We start from the raw sequence: 15,891 nt of genomic DNA on the forward strand, positions 1-15,891 counted from the left end.
TATCGGACCATAGGAGTGCTCTGTCATTAAAGAGAGACAATTGGTGGTGGTTTAACCTGAGGGTCACCATGCCTCAGGCAAGAAGAAAACCCCAGAAGGAGAGTCTGTCATGAAAACGTCAGCCAGTGCAGAAATTGAACTCGTGTTGTTGGTGAAACTCTACATTGCAACCCAGCCATTGAATCACCTGAGCTAATTGACGCTCCCCTCTTATGCAACATATATTCTTACAAAAAAGCAAGATGTGCTATTGAATATCCTGCAATATGTTTGGTTGATTGAAGTCATTATTGAATAATGAGCCCTGTGTCTATGCTGCAATTTCTGAGAGATGGAGATTCAACATTGAGGAGGCTTTTCTATCACTTGTGTCTATACTAGTTCTCTGGAAGAAATATTCAGCTTGTTCCAGTTCCCTGCCCTTTCCCTGCCACTCTGAAACTTTATTTTTTGTTTACGTGCTAGTCCTTTTGAAAGTCATGATTGAATTGCAGTGCATTCCAAATCCGAACCACTTTCTGACTTTCTGCACAAAAAGCCTTTTCTTTACGTCCATGTTGGCTGTTTTCACAATTACCTTAATTCTGTTCCCTTTGCTTCTTTGCCATTCTTCCAATTGTAACATATTCTCTCTATCTAATCTTCTAGACTCATGATTTTTAGCACAGTACCAAAACCCTGTCAATTTTCTCTTCTCGAAGAAGAACAGCCTTCTCCTATCTTTGTAGTTAACAAACACATCCTTGTAAATCCTGACTGCAACTTCTGTTATGATCCCCTAAGAGGCATATAGCTTTAAAAAAAAATTAAATGATCAGAGAGCATGATTTCAAGTTTTGGGCTCTATTGAAATAAAGAAACTAAAAACATCGTCTAAATGCTATTCAGAAGTCATCTTCCACTATAGATGACAAAAAATAATCACCCACTTATCTTTTAAAATGATCAAAAATCTTTCTCAATGGTTATACGCTGGCTTTTAAATGAAAATTTCATTTTCCAGGAACCAGTCCAAAACTATTCCTTAACTCAGGATTTTATTCCTTCCTGAGATGGCAAGATCGGTGTTTGTTGTGCGTTCCTAATTTTTGTTAGACTGCGTGGCAACTTTCACCTCTTCAGAGAGCGATTGAGCTGCGGATCTGGAGTCAAACAAACACCAGATTAGGTCAGCTTCGTTGATTTAATGGCCACCATGACTGAAGATAGCTTTCTGTTCCAGATTTATTAGTTACTTAATTTCTGTTGGTAGGATTTGAACCTCTGCCCCCAGGGTATTAAACTGGGCCTATGAACGACTAGATTAGTGATATTACCCCATGTCACCATCTGCCCAAATGGCATGACTTACTTTTATTCTAATCCTTAAACACACTTTCACAGTGAGAGTTACCTCGGAGAATCCTCCCTTTAGCAGAAGGGTGTTTAAACTCTCAGAGTGAAATTTCCATGCACAATCTGCTTTCTGCCTCTGTCAAACTTCTCTCTCTCTCTCTCAGTCCTTGCAGACTAACCCTGTGTGTGACATTCAGTAACATTTTAGGAAAACCTGCAATCTGACCCTACAATGACATCCCGTGGACTCTTCCCCACTCATCGCCCATCTGCATGATAATGTGAATCACATCAAAGGATTAGGACCAGAGGGTACAGTCTCAGAGTGAAGGGATAACCCTTTGGAATTGTGATGAAGAGGAGTTTCTTCAGCCAGAGGATGGTGAATTTGTGGAACTTACGGATGCAGTAGCTTCTTTAGTAGTATGGGGATCAAAGGTTATTGAGTAAAGGCAGGAGAAAGGGGTGAGAAACATATCAGCCATGATTGAATGATGGAATACACCTGAATGGCCTAATTCTGCTCCTATATCTTATGGTCTTCGCCTCCGTACCTTGATACAGGTATAACTACCTGTTGTCTAAACTCCTGCCAGCACCTCCGCAATGAGACTTGAAGACAAACAGTTGACCCACAGCCACCACACATGCTCTTGAAATTGTCTGCAGTGAACATCTTACATCTACCTTTTTTTTCCCAGCTGAACAACCTAGGCTGTTCTTTACCCTTTAATAACCAAGCTCCCCAAACTTATTGCAGTCTTCAAATCAGAACAGATCATGCAACCCATTTTATTTAAAGAGACACTCCCACAATATATGAATTTTAAAAATTTTGTACTTGCAACTCTTCTCTAAAGTCTTCCAACCAGGGAATAATAGTCCAGTTGAAGCCCAACAGTAACTTATAAAAAATAATTATTATAACTTGCCTATTCTAATATTCTAAATACACCAATTTTATAAAGTCTAGATTCCTGTTTGTCTTTTTAACCACTTTCTCAACAATCAGTGCCAGTTTGAGATTTATGGACATATATCACTAGCTTCCTCTGGTCATATGTTCCCTTTAAAAATATCCCCTTTGTGTTCTGTTGCTTCATTTTCTTACCAAAATATATTACTTCACATTTGACTGCATTAAAGTTTTGTTTGTCATTCTACCATCTTCGTGTGTCCTCTTGACATCTATCACTGTCCTTTTCATTTCGTGTTACACACCTGGGCTGACAATATTGTAATTTAGCAGAGGTAATGCAGGGTCTCGTAGAGGTCCTGTAGTGCAGTGGGTAGCATTGCTGTCTCTGAAATTCTCCAGGATTTGTTGCCTTTGGAAAGATAGTACATGACATGGTATAGCATGTTGGTAATTAGCCTCCTATCATTCCAACACCATACTATTCTCAAACAGGGAAAATGTGTGTAAAAATACCAAACAAATTATAATTTTTAAATTCTACAAATTAAAAGGTTGGAAAGAATTCAATTCTGGAACTCATTTTGCACAGGAAACAATTACTGAACAAGTTAATTTACACCACAACTATCGGTCAGTGACACACGTGGTACAGTACAGTGGCTGTATAAATGTACACAATGATTAAGGCAACTTTTCAAAACTTTAAGTTTCTTCTATTGTATATGTAAACAGCATCTCACAGTTTGCATGTACTAAAATTGTAATTGCATGTTTGGAATGGGGGATAGGAAGGTTGAAACTGTCCTTAAATCAGCTTTTAAGCCCTGAGGAAATCAGCTTTTAAGCCCTGAGGAAATCAGCTTACAATGTCTGGAAATTACTGAAATATTTTAAAAAAGAAACAAATTGACAGGTGAACCTGAGAGAATAAAACAACAATACGAATGGTAGAGCCAGTGGGGTAGACTAGAGAAAGTAGGGAGATTATGCAGTTATTCATTTTGAGATCAGCCAATGCAATTTCAATTGGACTGTCTTCATTTTGTTCCTAAGAGCCTTTGCATGATGGTTATTGATCTTCTGATGTGGTCGACAAGTCTGTGCTTCTCCCAGATGAGCCTCACACTAAGCATATCTGCGTTCCTCATTTTCAGCTGGGTTTTCACACTGGATTCTTTTTCTCTTCTTTCATGGATGTGTATGGTAAAAGCAGCATTTATTGCCAGTCCCTGATTGTCTATGAGAAGGTGTTAGTGAATTGCCTTTTTAAACTGCTGAAATCCAAATGATAGAGAGATACTTACAGTGCTGTTAGAAAGAATGTTCCAGGATTTTGATCCAGTGGTTTTGGAGGAAAGATGAGTATGATTCCAAATCATGGTGGTTAATGTCAAGGAAGAGTACTTGGCAAATGCTGCTCTGGTCTTCCTAGGTGGTTGAGGTTCCAGATTTAGATGGTGCTGTCATGAGACCTTGAGACCAGAAGACATAGGAGTGGAAGTAAGGCCATTCGGCCCATCGAGTCCACTCCGCCATTTAATCATGGCTGATGGACATTTCAACTCCACTTACCCGCACTCTCCCCGTAGCCCAGGAGGGACCCTGGGTAAGTTCCTGCCTTGCATCTTGTAAATGGTACACACCGCTGCTACTGTACACATGTGGTGGAGGTAGTCACTGCTTAAGGTAGTGGACAGCAATTGGACTTAAATATTCTTGAGCTCCACCTAACCAGGCAATTGGGGTCTAATTTATCTCATGCCTAACTTCTGACTGTGTTTTGTAGATGGTGGAGAGGTTTTGAAGAGTTAGGTGGTGAGCTACTTACCACGGAATTTCTAGCCTCTGACCTGCTCTTGCAGCCACAGTATTTATGTAGCTGCTATGTTGGTATTTGTATTTTTCAGATAGGTCTGTGCACTAAATTTGACACCACATGTCACTTCCTGTCTTGGTCCTCTGATGCCAAGTGGGCCAAATTTCAAGGATTCTTCCCACATATCAGCCAAACCTAGCTCTACTGCTGAAAAGTATCGCCTTGAAGGCCTCTCAAAACACCACGATAGGGAGTGCCAAGATTTTAAGAGAAAAATGGCTAAGAAAGCATTGCTTTAAAATTGTGACAATAATGAACTTAATGTGAAATAGGGAAACATATCCCATATGTAAAAGTTGGATGCAAAAGGTTAAAAATTCAATTTACATCTATCATTGTCGCAAAGTGACCTCCTCAAACTTTGAATCAATTTACTGTGCAGCAGGTTCGTGGACATTTACCCACATAGGGATGTCTTCCTTTATGAAAGCACTATAGTATTTCACTTATAGGTAGCCTAGGTGGCCAAGTGTTAACTCAGCTCTCTGGTGCATTTTGTGAACTTGAGGCCTCTTATGATATGCCACAAAATGGTTAGTAGTTACTTTCCTTCTACTAGTCCGTCTGCAGATCTGCTTGCTTTCGTTTGTTTAGGAAACGCCAAAAGAATATGTGCAGGGAGCTTCTGCTTCTCGTTTTGAAACAGTAATTTTCTTTTTCAAAGCACAAGCAACGAGGAGATGTTGCCTTTTGTTTTTGCTGCAGTATGTATTGTTGGGTGGTGGAATTGGTATAATTGAGGCACTGAAATCATTGCTGATAGCCATTGAAAGTGGTTACATATTAAGTCTGAGAAATCAGAAAAATGCTCTCCAAAGTGTTTCTTTCAAAATGGAGTATTTACAGGGTTTAGGAGGGGAAAACAAAATTTTAAAAAAGCCTGTAAGGCTCATGTGAGGATTGGCTAAAGAAATTTGCTTAATACATCTCCGGTCAGATTTTGAGAAAATCTCATTTTAATATCATGTCAGATGATCTTTAGTAAGACTATATTATGGTAGAAATTGTTTTCTACATTTATTTCGGTTATAGACGTGGTTTGCATCGTGTCCTTCGTAAGGTAACTCAGAAATTTAGAATAATTCAGTAGTGGCCTTAATACTAGAATCTCTCAATTTCTTGTTGTCATGTCCATAACAAAATATTTTTGTGTTAAATGTAACTCTCACATAGAATTACTAGATTCTGCCCACACGATGTCTAGAAATACACTAAATGCAAGTGACCATTAACAGGGCTATTGAGAATCAACGCTGCATAAACAACTAATTGAGGCTAGGTTAAACTCTGATTTCACTTTTTACTTTCTAAAATGTGTACAAATTCCAGTGGTTGAAAGGAAATAAATTAATCTAAATCGATTTCAAACTTTGATGGTCTGCTTTGTTAAACAAAAATGAAGTGTGTGCATAAAATAAGAAATTTCCGTCAATGTGTTCTGCGTAGAAACACCATTCTGATAATTTGACATAATTGTCAAATGCATCCCACCAGCTCAGGTAATGAGGTCTGTGAAACAATATTTTATGTATCTGATAGATTTATCTGGAATAAGAATAAATTGTTTATTTTTGCTAGGAAATTCATGTGCCTTTATTTTATGTGCTGCTGATGCTTATACCTTGGATGGTGCAAAGAATTGGATACAGTGTTTGCATAATGTGACAATCGCACAAATTGTATTTATTGGGTGTCAACGAATACAATTGTCAATTGTTTATTCAGAAAGTATTTCATCATTTCATGGATGTGCAATGTTTGCAATGTTAGCAATGTTGCAGCATCAATTTTGTCTTGTGGGCAGGTAGCGAAAGTAAAGTACTTTCCTTGTCTTTCTGAAGAAAATAAGTGTATCTATATCAGTGACATATTTGTTCGGGGGTGAGACAGTTGCTATGGTGCCTATGTTCCTCTGGCTAGACAGCTGTTGCTACAGTGGAGATAGGCGTTGCTTAATGGGACCCTGCGGAATCCTCACTGTAGCAGATACTGAATTAATTATCCAGGAAAATGAAGATTCCATTGAGCAATTGCTTTGCACTTGGAACCCTTCAAAAATTTCCATTTAAATTGGAGGGTTGCAATGAAATTAAATAAATAGTTTCTGGAGAAAGGTTAGACTATTAAATAAATAGTCTAACTCCTGAGTAACTATTTACGTAAGTGCATATTTAACTCACATGCTCTCAGCTACAGCTCCTGCAGTCCACTTAGACTCCCAGATCCTGCTCTTAACATCCTCCTCCTCCTCTGGGCCCCAAGACTCCCCCCTCTCCTTTCTTCTATCTGACCTGATAGGCCTCTACTGCTGGATCCCTACCCCATCCTGGAGCTAACACCCACTCTCCCATGCCTCCTACTGGTCCTACTTTTTTTCCCATGGACTCAGACCTACCCTAAATACTATATCACTTACCTGGTTTTCTTTGCCATATTGCACCCTATCTACCTGGTACTGTATACTTGATCCCTCATTCCCCAGGCGACTGGCATACGACCCACTCAGCACGCTAGTCCCTCACCACTTGGGATCCTATTGCAACTGACACCCTACTTTCCTGGCATCGTTTTCTCTAAGAACCCTAACCCAACAGGTACTTTATCTACTTGCCATTTGACAGCTGCTGTTAAAATGTTTGTGTGAGATTCTGGAGCTTTAAATGTGGCAGATAACTGCTGTGATGTGGTTTGCCTTCCTCTGACAGCTGTAAACAGTGAGAGGATGGTCAGAAGGGAAATACACCTCTGCATTTCTCAATGAGTCTTGATCGGAATAACTCTTCTCAGAAATGCAAGGCACCCTCTTTATGGAAAAGGAAAGAGCAGCAATCTACATGGGATTGTCACATTTTGGAAAATCCTTCCCCATGTTTCCAAACTATCCAATGTCTGTACTGAAGAGAGAGAATGAATGACGCTCCACAACAGCAGTGTATGAACACTGATCCCTCATCACTTCTCACTAATTTCTCGAACTCAGGGTTATTTCGATGCTTTGAACCTACACAGTTTAAATATACCATTTGCCTTCACAAGGCATGTTTGTGTTTGTGCACAGCAGCTACAGCACATGGCGGAAACAGCATACGGCCAGCTGAAAATAGAGCTAGAGAAAACAGAGGACAAGATCCACGCTGGAGAGTTGAGAAGACAAAGGGCAAGAATGGTTCAGGAGCAGGTGCGTGTGTCCTCCCTCAGGCTGAACTGCAGCCTTTTCTACCGGAATAATAAGTAGAATGCAGGGCGATGAGTTATAGTTTATCTGGATCAGAGAAATTACAAATACTACAAAAGCATGAGCAAATCTGCATGAGTGGGATCAGGATTGAGATTTGGAGACTGTTGTAAGACTTTGCCTTGATTATTTTACTTCGAGTCTCAAAATATCTTAGATAAAAGACATTTTAATTTTCTTTTCAAACAAAAATCTTTTTTTCCTCATCACAAGGAAGCACATACAGAACTTCCCAATTTTTATTCCCTTCGGATCTGAATCCTGCCTAGTTCAAATAGTGGACTTTATCTTAATGTAGCCCTGTTTACAGTACGGATTATGTGGCTAAAATAACTATGCAATGTGTTACGATATGTCATGGCACACCATTAAAGCAAATTGGACTTGGACCCAGGTCTGTCTGACCCAGAGGAAGGGATGCAATTACTATTCCACAGGGGACCCTTAAGTAATCACCTCAAGATTCAATATGTTTAATCTAACTAAATTATTAATTTTCAGTCGGATCCCCTGTTGCACATGGTGTATATGGAGCTTATTTTTTATCTTCACTGTGTGTGTGGCTATGTTGCAGTGCAGACAGTGGATCATCCCTCTGTTGTAGAATCCATATGGTTTCCACTCTATTAACCTAAATACAACAGCTAATTGTTGCTGAGTTAATCTCAAGATCATTAAAGGAACTTGATTCACGTGTGGATCACCACGTTTGGAAGTTCCTGACCATAGGTGTAACTTTGTTTCTCATGAGGTGGATATACAACTGTGTGTCCTTTGAATATTAATATTTAAGCTGGACTGCCAAACAATGTTCTTTCTTGTATACCTTTATGAAATCACAACTTAATCATATTTTGAACCCGAAAAGCCCAAGGTTTTCCAATCTTTCTTCATGATGTGACCTTTAGAAATAATGGTATGTCATGTGGCACTTCACAGTCACCTCTTTGGGCTTCAGTCTCTTTCACGGCTTGAGGATGAGAACGAAACAGAGTTGTGATTAGCTCAAAATCAATTAGCTGCTGTATTTAGGTTAATTGGAAGGAATTCAAGTGGGTACTACAATAGTTGGATCATCTGGTCTGCCTCGTGCAGTGTGGAATGTATGATTGCTTTCACTACACTATAACAAAAATAAGTAAGCAATAAAGTCTAATTCAAAATAAAAGATGAGAGGATGAAGAGAGACTTTGATTGCTAAAGTGTTTGCTTTAACACTATAGGAATATGTAGTGACAAACTCTGTGGGTAAGGTAAATGATTACAAGGGAAATACTTGAGACATGTTTGTTACGGCAGAAGTAAAAATAGGAAAACAAAGAAAGCCAACAACTTTTATCCCTGCAATGATGTTTACTTAACAAAAGGAGCTATTGCCATCTGGTGGCCAGAAATAAATAACAGTTTCTAAATTCAGTAGGAAGGATTTGTTTGACCAGGAAGTATTAGGATGAAGAGATAATGAAGAGACAATGATGCCACTCGAAGGTTGCAGGAACAGCAACTCATATTCCGCCTGGGAACCCTGCAGCCTAATGGTATCAATGTGGACTTCACCAGCTTCAAAATCTCCCCTTCCCCAACTGCATCCCAAAACCAGCCCAGTTCGTCCCCTCCCCACACTGCACCACACAACCAGCCCAGCTCTTCCCCTCCACCCACTGCATCCCAAAACCAGTCCAACCTGTCTCTGCCTCCCTAACCTGTTCTTCCTCTCACCCATCCCTTCCTCCCACTCCAAGCTGCACCTCCATCTCCTACCTACTAACCTCATCCCACCTCCTTGACCTGTCCGTCTTCCCTGGACTGATCTATCTCCTCCCTACCTCCTCACCTATACTCTCCTCTCCACCTATCTTCTTTTCTCTCCATCTTCGGTCCACCTCCCCCTCTCTCCCTATTTATTCCAGAACCCTCACCCCATCCCCCTCTCCGATGAAGGGTCTAGGCCCGAAACATCAGCTTTTGAGCTCCTGAGATGCTGCTTGGCCTGCTGTGTTCATCCAGCCTCACATTTTATTATCTAGTATTCGGATGAATGTTTATTTCCATAGTCTTTTGACTATTTTGTCTTCAAAGGGAAGTTGGTGTAGTTTACTTAAAAATAATGCGCTTAAGTTTTGTGACAAGTGACCATGGGATGGCCACATGCTGACAATGCCTCACCCACCACTGCCCAGACACTTCACACACCTAGACGCACCCTTCACACCATCTATCCCACCTCCAACCATCCCCCACCTGCCCCTACTCCAGCTTCCGCTCCTGCTCCACAGTCCTCACTCATTGTGAACCAAATTCTCCTGCAGTCACACCAACCTTGTTCCCTCCTGGATATTCATAACTCACCCTACAGACAAGCATCCACCCCATGAGTCATCACGCCACCCTCTTCCTGTACGTCTGTCATCACCCCCTCAACAAAACCCAAAACCACTCCTCACATGCATCCACCTCTTGCCCAAATCAGCGTCCTCCTGCCCTCCTCCCATTCCTGGTTTGCCATCTCTCCAGCAAAGTTCTCAGGTGTTTTTACCAAAGCATTGGGGTCATAGAGGACTCTGGCAGGCTGCCTCTGAGGGACATATCTGTGGTAAAGCTATGCTGCATTCTGTCCAAGGTTTATCTGTCCTTCCTAAGGAATGGTACCCAGTACTGACCCTGGACTGCCAGGTTTCGATAGCCAGAGACTTTTCCCCAGGGCAGGATTGACTGCCATGAGGGGCCATAGTTTTAAGGTGTTAGGAGGAAGGTATAGAGGAGACGTCAGAGGGAAGTTCTTCACCCAGAGAGTTGTGAGTGCATGGAATAGTTTACCAATGGAAGTCGTGGAAGCAGAGTCATTAGTGACATTTAAGCGACTGCTGGACATGCACATGGACAGCAGTGAATTGAGGGGAATGTAGTTTAGGTTATTTTAATTTTGGATTAGGAATATTCCACGGCACAACATCGTGGGCCGAAGGGCCTGTGCTGTACTTTTCTATGTTCTATGTTCTATGATTCAACCAGGCCTTTATAAACCTGCAACAAGACTTCTGTTGAAATTCTCTCCCGTAGTATACTAGTCTAGATATAAAGTTCACCTTTCCTGCTCCTCTGATGCTGCCTGGCCTGCTGTGTTCCACCAACTCCACACTGTGTTGTTCCTGATTCTAGCATCTGCAGTTCTTGTTATCTCTGAGCTTTGCATTAACCTGTTTAATTACTTTCTTTACTGGTTTATGCGTTTCAATAATCTGTGCAGCTGCCAAGCCATCTGGTCATGTGATGCTTGTCTAAAGTTTCCAATTGTTATTGCATTTCCTCCCTCTAAAAACAACTTGACCCAAATCTCTGCTTGCATCCAAACACAGAATCCTCCCACCCATACCCCCATACTTAGTGACGAACATCGGCTCCTGGGTGGCCAAGGCTGTAGTTTTAAAATTTCATCCTTGTTCTAAAATTTCATCTTTAATTTCAAGTCTCTTCATCCCTTTCGATCTCTGTAATCTCCTTGGGTCCTACAACTGGCCAAGAAACTCGTACTTTTCTAAATCCACCCTCTGACTCATTTCTGATTTCAGTTGTTGCATTGTGTGGCAGAGTTTTGAACTGCCCAGGGCATAAGCTCTTGAACTCTCACACACGAGCTCTCTGCCTTCCTACCTCTCTTTTCATCTTTGAAACCTTTCCTTAAAATGCAGAAGTATTTGTGATTTAAGAGGGCTTGTAAAATATCTCTAACCAAAAAGATAAAGTGGTTGTTAACATTCCAAACAAGTTGTCAGGGAAAGCAAATTTGACAACTTAACAAACATGTTGCATTCAGAGAGATAATAAAATGTGAGGCTGGATGAACACAGCAGGCCAAGCAGCATCTCAGGAGCACAAAAGCTGATGTTTCGGGCCTAGACCCTTCATCAGAGAGGGGGATGGGGAGAGGGAACTGGAATAAATAGGGAGAGAGGGGGAGGCGGACCGAAGATGGAGAGTAAAGAAGATAGGTGGAGAGAGTGTAGGTAGGGAGGGGATAGGTCAGTCCAGGGAAGACGGACAGGTCAAGGAGGTGGGATGAGGTTAGTAGGTAGCTGGGGGTGCGGCTTGGGGTGGGAGGAAGGGATGGGTGAGAGGAAGAACCGGTTAGGGAGGCAGAGACAGGTTGGACTGGTTTTGGGATGCAGTGGGTGGGGGGGAAGAGTGGGCTGGTTGTGTGGTGCAGTGGGGGGAGGGGACGAACTGGGCTGGTTTAGGGATGCAGTAGGGGAAGGGGAGATTTTGAAACTCCCCAAAATCTCCCCTTCCCCTACTGCATCCCTAAACCAGCCCAGTTCGTCCCCTCCCCCCACTGCACCACACAACCAGCCCAGCTCTTCCCCTCCACCCACTGCATCCCAAAACCAGTCCAACCTGTCTCTGCCTCCCTAACCGGTTCTTCCTCTCACCCATCCCTTCCTCCCACCCCAAGCCGCACCCCCAGCTACCTACTAACCTCATCCCACTTCCTTGACCTGTCCGTCTTCTCTGGACTGACCTATCCCCTCCCTACCTCCCCACCTACACTCTCTCCACCTATCTTCTTTACTCTCCATCTTCGGTCCGCCTCCCCCTCTCTCCCTATTTATTCCAGTTCCCTCTCCCCATCCTCCTCTCTGATGAAGGGTCTAGGCCCGAAACGTCAGCTTTTGTGCTCCTGAGATGCTGCTTGGCCTGCTGTGTTCATCCAGCCTCACATTTTATTATCTTGGAATTCTCCAGCATCTGCAGTTCCCATTATCTCTGCATTCAGAGAGAGTTGTTACAGTCGCTGTTAGGAAAATCTGCAACCTCTGTCTCAAAAGCTTTGCCATTGTGTGAAAAGCACAAGCCTAAATACTGAAAGTTTAACAATTTGAATTGTTATGCATGGTTAGTAATTGGATGACAACACACATGGGTAGGAATAATACCTTACTGTATGTGTGTATATTCGTAAGTACTATATGTATCTTTGTATAAGGGTGCAGTATTAAACACTCAATTTCCCTCTGTCCTGCAGTATGCAGTTTCAAATCAGCCCTCAGAAAAGTTTTGCAAACATTTAAACAATCACTGTATTAAGCAAATACTGCCTTCTACCCAGAGAAAAGACAAACTATGTCCTGCAACACTATGTCGATCTGTGTTCTGTCTGGAGGTTTGTGCTGCTGAACTCTTTTTAAAAGCGGGTACCGGTTATAGTTTGTTGAATCCTGAACACGGCCTATGTAGTGCATGTAGAGAGCTGCAAAAATCTCAGTCACACCAGCTGCTGATCATGAACAGCTGGAATGGAAGAACAGAGTGGGTAGATAATTGAATTGTTGAGGGACTAGGGCCTTTAACTTATCTCATTCAGTCTGGAGAAAAGTGCTTTTTCATTTTTCATTTTGGCAGAGGAGGTTAAGAATCTAGATTTACATTTAGAATAATGGAAAGACATTCTCCACTCAATTTCACAAAAGATAATAGTTTACACGTTGTACGGTATTCTAAATGAGCCAAGTGAGGAGGTAGATACAGAAACCATTGATTCTCAGAATATTTGATTTGTATTAAGAATGGTTAATATCCTGGAAGGAAAGTGGAATAATTTGCCTCTTAAATTTGTAAGACTATAAGATACAAGATCAGAAGTAGATCATTCAGTGTATTGAGTGCTCAGCTTCAATCTCCTTGAAACCATCTCACAGTAATGGCTTTCTTATCATCCTTATTAACCTCTATTTGTGCTGTTAATTTATTCGTTTTGTTCTGAATATTATGAATATTCAAGTAAAGAGCCATTAATTTTACCTTCTTACCTTTTGTTATCCCTTTGACCCTATTGGCTACTTTTTCCTTTGCTCGTATACTGTATCCTTTCCTGTCCCACTCTTGGTTTCATTGTCAAATTAGTTGCCCTGCAATGCTGACAGATCCTTTTTCTTTTTCATGATTATGTTTTACACGCTGCACGACTCCAACCGGACACATTAGTTTAAAGCCCTCTTATGCTTTGTTTTGAAAGTATCTAAGGAACTGATCTTTGAAGCAATGTTTTAAACTGTGGACACATATTTTGTGAATCGCTACAGGTTTAAGCCATTGCCTGAGCAGAAGCAATATTCTAGCCTTATTTGTGAGCAGACTATGCAGAAAGCAATCGCCTCTGCATAAAAATCTGACTTTTCTCAGTCATTGTAATCAAATTGCTGATGAATGGATATCAATACCAAAGTTCCTTCATTTTCACAAGTGCCATCAACTGTGAATGTGACAAAGATAAACTATCCCTCTTTGGTATTTTTGCACTTTAAGATTTTTGCACTTTGATGTCATAGCTTGTTTCGTAATGCCCCTGAAAAAACATCTTTGATGTCTTATTGAAGTAGCTACATAAATATATATTGTAATTCAAGTATCTTTTTTCACTCAGTTTTCTCTGGAAATGATGTCATGTTTCATTATTTACTTAGGGGAGTTCTCATTGCAGAGACTGATGGAATACAAATTTATTGTGACATCCTGAACCATTGAATAACAATGGTATTCACAGTGGCTGATCAGAATTGTCTTGGCAGTGAGCACAGAAAATATGTCGGACAAACTCAGCAAGTCAGGCGACATCAGTACAGAGAGGAACAGAGTTACATTTCAGATTACTAACTTTTTACCAGAACTGGAAGAAAAATTAGACGTGTAACAATTTATAAAGAAATACACAGCCAGGAAAGGAAGAGATAGGCTGAATAGTGTAGACGGTAAGAAAGCACATAAAGGAAAGCTTGTGAGTTTTGAGAAGATTTGTAGCTCAGGTTGAGGTTCTGGATATGAGTTTGCTCGCTGAGCTGGAAGGTTAGTTTTCAGACATTTCATCACTTTTTTTTATTTGAAAAAATATACTTTATTCATAAGAAGTACAAAAAAAAACATATTTATACACCTACCCAGTCATGCAAGCCGCTCTGAGTTACCCAGGGGGTACGTACACCAACTAAAGGGAAAAAAACTAAGAAGAAAAAAACAAAGCAAAGAAAATACCCCGGCAGTCGTCACCCCGCACAGTCCCCGTTGGCCCCCTGACCAGTTGGGGAAGGCGTCAGCTGGGCCCAGTTACCAGATAGGGCCCTTTTTTCCATTCTGGAAGAGGGGTTTCATATGGTGGTCTTTCCCCACCGCGCCTTGGCGGCGGCTGCCCCAAGCTTTAGCGCATCCCTCAGCACGTAGTCCTGGACCTTGGAGTGCGCCAGTCTGCAACACTCGGTCGGGGTCAGTTCTTTCAGCTAGCAGACCAGCAAGTTGCGGGCAGACCAAAGAGCGTCTTTCACCGCACCGATGGTCCTCCAGGCACAGTTGATGTTGGTCTCGGTGTGCGTCCCGGGAAACAGCCCATAGAGCACAGAGTCCCATGTCACGGAGCTGCTCGGGATGAACCTCGACAAATACCACTGCATCCCCCTCCAGACCTCCTGCACATAGGCACACTCCAGAAGGAGGTGATCGACAGTCTCATCCCCCCCGCAGCCGGCTCGAGGGCAGCGTGCGGTGGCGCAGAGATTCCGGGCATGCATAAAGGATCTCACTGGCAGAGCCCCTCTCACCGCCAGCCAAGCAATGTCCTTGTGCTTGTTTGAAAGTTATGGCGGTGAGGCATTCTGCCAAACGATTTTGGCAGTCTGCGTGGGGAACCACACGACAGGATCCACCCTCTCCTTTTCCTGAAGGGTCTCAAGGATACTACGTGCTGACCACTGCCTGATGGCCTTGTGGTCAAAGGTGTTTCCTTTCAAAAATTTCTCCACAAAGGACAGGTGGTACGGGACGGTCCAACTACTCGGAGCGTTCCGCGGAACGAGGCCAGGCCCATCGTTTGCAACACCGGGGACAGGTAGAACCTCAGTAAGTAGTGACACTTGGTGTTTGCGTACTGAGGATCTACGCACAGCTTGATGCAGCCGCACACAAAGGTAGCCGTCAGGGCGAGGGTGGCGTTCGGTACGCCCTTTCCCCCATTTCCCAGGTCTTTGTACATGGTGTCCCTGTGGACCCGGTCCATCCTCGACCCCCAAATGAAGTTGAAGATGACCCGGGTGACTGCAGCGGCGCAGGTCCAGGGAATAGGCCAGGCCTGCGCCACATACGACAGTACCGAAAGCCCCTTGCACCTGACAACCAGGTTCTTACCCGCGATGGAGAGGGACCGGAGCGTCCACCTGCCCAGCTTCCACTTCAGTTTGGTGATACGCTCCTCCCAAGTCTTAGTGCACGCCCCAGCTCCACCGAACCAAACACCCAGCACCTTCAGGTAGTCTGTCCTGACGGTGAAGGGGATGAATGAGTGGTCATCCCAGTTCCCGAAGAACATGACCTCGCTCTTACCCCTATTGACTTTGGCACCCGAGGCCAGTTCAAACTGGCCGCAGATGTCCAACAGCCTACTCACCAACCGACGATCAGTGCAGAAGACGGCGACGTCGTCCATGTACAGGGAGGTCTTGACCTGAAGGCCTTCGCTGCCTGGGATAGTCACGCCCTTCAGGCTTA

At 42.7% G+C, this 15,891-nt stretch overlaps 1 protein-coding gene across 3 annotated transcripts in view; it reads left to right on the forward strand.

The window, feature by feature from the left end:
• The window catches only part of pxylp1 (2-phosphoxylose phosphatase 1), a 161,551-nt gene that overhangs the window by 62,385 nt on the left and 83,275 nt on the right, over positions 1-15,891 (forward strand). The window contains exon 3 of one of the 3 annotated variants that reach the window (XM_048542923.2): positions 7,189-7,308. The exons of 1 other annotated variant lie outside the window; for it this stretch is intronic. In XM_048542923.2, coding sequence (XP_048398880.2) covers positions 7,189-7,308 — 120 coding nt within the window. The remainder of the gene's footprint in view (positions 1-7,188; positions 7,309-15,891) is intronic. One more of the 3 variants, XM_048542924.2, reaches the window with a different exon arrangement.

Source organism: Stegostoma tigrinum, chromosome 14 (assembly GCF_030684315.1).
Source record: "Stegostoma tigrinum isolate sSteTig4 chromosome 14, sSteTig4.hap1, whole genome shotgun sequence".
NCBI lineage: Eukaryota > Metazoa > Chordata > Chondrichthyes > Orectolobiformes > Stegostomatidae > Stegostoma > Stegostoma tigrinum.